General features: G+C 34.7%; 1 protein-coding gene across 1 annotated transcript; it reads left to right on the top strand.

Moving 5' to 3' along the window:
• Nucleotides 1–2,286: 2,286 nt before the first annotated feature.
• On the top strand, nt 2,287–4,131 carry LOC123536815 (2-amino-1-hydroxyethylphosphonate dioxygenase (glycine-forming)-like). Its single transcript, XM_045320264.2, has 3 exons — nt 2,287–2,526; nt 2,724–2,949; nt 3,417–4,131. The coding sequence occupies exons 1-3, from the start codon at nt 2,383–2,385 to the stop codon at nt 3,629–3,631; spliced, it is 585 nt and encodes a 194-aa protein (XP_045176199.2). The 5' UTR covers nt 2,287–2,382; the 3' UTR covers nt 3,632–4,131.

Below are 4,131 nucleotides of genomic sequence, written 5' to 3'. Positions count from 1 at the left end.
AGATGCTGTCGAGTGTTGAGTGTCTCCCACCTACCTAGAGGCCTGTACTGGTTCTTCCCGGGAAAGACGGCTTTGCGTGTATCGGCGCTATACACCGGGCACGTTAAAGAACCAGGCTGTCTATTCGCAAAGAGCTAGGCTAAGTTAGCTGGACAAGTCTTATCTAAAAAGGATTCTCTCTGTGTTCTGGGGGCTCTATCTTACTCTGTCCCTCTGGTCAGATCGCTCTGTGTCTGTACTAGAAGAGGATGAATTTCGCGCCCTGTGTGGCTGCGTTTGCTATATGTAAAGTGCCTTTGAACGTGTTTATCATGAAAAGGGCGCTATATAAATCTGGTATAATAATAATAATAATAATAATAATAATAATAATAATAATAATAATAAATAATAATATTACTAAAAAGATAATACGTAGGGTTAGATTTTCTGGAAGCACAGAGCACCCCTTGGAGCCATGCATCGCAAAGCAGGCCCGCAACAAAGAGAAAATTGTAACGGAAAAATAAAGTAGACGGGTTGCTTCAAAAATCCAACACGTACTTTTAAAATTATATGCAAAATATAAAAAAGGGGAAAGGGGTAGATAAAAGGGTGGTGGTTTTTGCGTACTCCGTAGAAAAATCTAACGATGTGACTTGGTAAAGACTATCAGGTGATTCACTAAATTTTTCAATCTATCCCAAATATTTGAAAAAACACACAACACTAAATAGGTGAACAAATCTATGTTATTAATTCCTTTAGTGTTACAAACAGAAAGTTGGCGAAACACCCTTATGCAGCCGAAATACATGGAACAAAGCAAATGTGGAGAATTTTCCTCTTAAGTACGAATGTAATATCACTGATCGTAACACATAGCAAATGAACAAAACAATCGTTCGGCATTGTCCGTACATAACTAGATTATTGAATTCATTTTAACAAAAGCGCTACTGTTAGACTGGACGTTACCTCAGCACGATCCAATGAAATAAAGTTTAACATAACCTGAATTCTAGATAGCATTGCAAACCATGTCTATAATTGCCAAACGTACCGTACTTTTCAAGTTCGGCAACATAAAAATTGCTTAGTTATTTCAGGATTTTGTTGATATTGCAGCTTAACCCATATTTAAAGCTATTTTATTGTTTATTTTGATATCATGACATAAAAAGTGTTTGTAATCTATGTGTCCAATTTGTAAAATGAAAAGGAAACCAGATCTAACATATTTCTTCTACAAAACAGAAATAGATATAACTATGCGTATAACTTTGTCCGTTTGATAATGTCATAATGTCATATGTCCATGTTATGGGCTATTTCTCCGTATGTCAGATCCAGGTTCTCCTCTATGTTGCCCGGGTAAATATTTACATTCACCATGTACACATGTATTTCTTATAGAAAAAAAACGTTTATTTTTGTAAAAATAACATTGGTGCAATAATATCAAGGGCAATCTTTTTCCGCGATACTTAACATGTGATCTGACTTCGATCACAAGCAGATCAAAGAACATGTCGTTAAAAAAATCATTAAAAATCGGCGATAAATTTTTTTAAAGAAGCAGTTAGTGATAGCTAAGACAGTTTATCAAAACTGAATCCTTTTCCCTTGGATTTCAGGTATTTTTTTACCAAAATCAGGAACTGTATTTTATCGGTAGGCGAATTAAAATTAAGCGTGGTCGCGACTGTTTTGCTTTTTTATCTATCTATTGTAAAGGTCTACAGTCGAAGTTTTATTGTGTGATTTTCTTGGAAAGAAGCCTTTTATTTTTGTACTCAGCTGCTGTAAAAATGTAAATATAAGGTCCTAGAGCGTTCATACTGGTATAAACCACATCCTCCAAGAATCGCTAGCGCGATAAATGGATTTGCCAGAAGTTTCAATGTGGGACGCGCAAGAAATAACGTTCAATCCTTAATTAAAAACCTGGAAGTTCGGCTAGCATTTCTTTCCCTTGTCTAAACGGCGAATGAATATCGAAACAAAAACAACTGTGAGTATGGCATCCTTTCAAATATTCATCTGTTCAATCTGGTGCGAATGTGTGATATTGGCGTCATTTCTTTAGTTCTTGCAACACAAAAAGGCGAAGTCGTTGCATACTCTGTGTATTTCCATCCATCCGTCCGTCCATCAGTAAGGTATATTTAATTATTGCATGATCGTTTTACTGTCATTGCCTTCTGAGTCTAAATTATTTTTAGTCATAAAGTCAAGTGTGTTCCAAGTCGTAAACTCCAAAACTGCGAGATAAGTCTTAACACTTTAAGTTCATCTACATGCGAGTTTAAATCTTATCAAGGTCAGGCTATTTTTAGATTTAATAAGATGTTTAAAGTTTTGCACATAACTTTTCATTTTAGGGAGAGATTTATCTAATTCATGGAGGTAAAAGAACGTGTGGATGAAATATTTCGGCTGTATGAAGATGCTGGACAGTCGCAGTATCTTGGAGAGGATGTAACAAAAACACAGCATTCAATACAATGCGCCATGTGTGCTGAACGGGATGGCGCAACTAGCGAAGTAAGAAATTACAATTTTACCACAGTCATTTACAAATGTTTCATTAACTGATGTGATTGAATTGTAAGCGCTTATTGTACAACATATGGATAGTAAAATGTACAAATATATGTTTTAGTTGTGGTATAATTCTTTCCATTTAACGATATGTTAGGTCACCATCACGTGGTTGCTTTTTTTTATTTCATTATTTGTAGGAAGTAGTAGCTGCCTTTCTCCACGACGTTGGCCACTTGATTGGAATGGACAAAGGTTTACCTGAAATGGTGACAGATGGAAGGAATATTGGGACAAAAGATCATGATATAGTCGGCGGACAGTATCTCCTCAATAAAGGATTCCCGAAATTCATTTGTGATATCGTTGCCGGTCATGTTCAAGCAAAAAGATACCTCGTTTATAAGTATACGGACTACTACGAAAGTAAATATATCGCATTTTTGCTGAAAATTAGTAAATTCAAGTTGAGATATTCTTACGCCTCTTTTTTGGTAATTGAAATAATTTTTTGGTAAGAAAAACATATATCTGCCACTCACAACACAATTTATTATGACTATTCCATGGTGTAAATGAAAATTTGCAGCTTGTTTTATAGTTCTAAGGTACAGCATATACGAACGCTTGTAATAAGAGTCATTTACTGGTAATAAAGTGGAGATATTTTATATTTATCCAAAGAGATGCTGTACCTATTTATTAGCACTTGCTTAATGAAGAATTCCTTTTGAAAGTGTTCACAATCATTCTGAAAGTGTTTTAGATGGCAAAGAAACATTAAAATGAAAACACAAATTCAAAATGCATATCTCTGTCGCTAACATAAGCTTCAACGCATAATACTTTATTAACAGATTTTTTGTAACATCCAGTAAAACATTATGTTTCAGAACTATCTGAGGCTAGTAAGCAAACACTGGTTCACCAAGGTGGGACAATGTCAGAGGAAGAAGCTAATACCTTTGAGCAATCAAAAGCCTTCCAAACTATACTAAGAATGAGAAACTGGGACGAGAAAGCTAAGGACCCCACAGCAAAAATGGAACATTTAGACAAATATCGACAAATGTGCATCGACGTTCTGTCAAAACAGCGAGAAAACTAACTTAGATATGACAAATATATATTGCTTTTCTTCAATCTATTGTCATTTTACTCTTTTTGTAGAACTATTTGATGTATGTCTGTATTAAGTATTTCACATTTCAAGACATTAGACAACGGGTATTACGTAATCTGTCCACGTTCACTACTGATATTACTTATGATTTATCAAACTAATGCTTCGTCGGAAATCGTGATAAATCATTTATAACTTAAAATCAAGATGTAACTTTTACTCCAAAATAATCAATCTATGTATTCAACAATTCAACCACACAACCAGGAATTATTTTGCAAGCTGTGAAAAAAATAAAAACATTTGTAACTATAGTATTGTTGAATAGCCTTTTCACGATTAATAGGACTTACCATCATATTAGCCATCTTGATACATAAGGAGAAGTCGACCAATACTGTCATGGACATCCTGGACGACATCAGCTATATTGACAAGCCGCAAAAGCAGATCTACCATCAATAGCTCATTAAACACAAAATATA

The sequence above is a fragment of the Mercenaria mercenaria genome, chromosome 17 (genome assembly GCF_021730395.1).
Source record: "Mercenaria mercenaria strain notata chromosome 17, MADL_Memer_1, whole genome shotgun sequence".
NCBI classification, from domain to species: Eukaryota; Metazoa; Mollusca; class Bivalvia; order Venerida; family Veneridae; genus Mercenaria; species Mercenaria mercenaria.
The sequence above is the reverse complement of the archived record's forward strand: the minus strand, read 5'-3'. Positions and strand labels throughout refer to the sequence as shown.

Excerpts from the sequence above, each read along its gene's own strand:
- LOC123536815 (XM_045320264.2), top strand. The coding sequence starts at position 2,383 with ATGGAGGTAAAAGAACGTGTGGATGAAATATTTCGGCTGTATGAAGAT. Across the intron at positions 2,527-2,723 it reads GGGATGGCGCAACTAGCGAA|GAAGTAGTAGCTGCCTTTCT; the intron begins GTAAGAAATTAC and ends CATTATTTGTAG. Across the intron at positions 2,950-3,416 it reads GTATACGGACTACTACGAAA|AACTATCTGAGGCTAGTAAG; the intron begins GTAAATATATCG and ends ATTATGTTTCAG.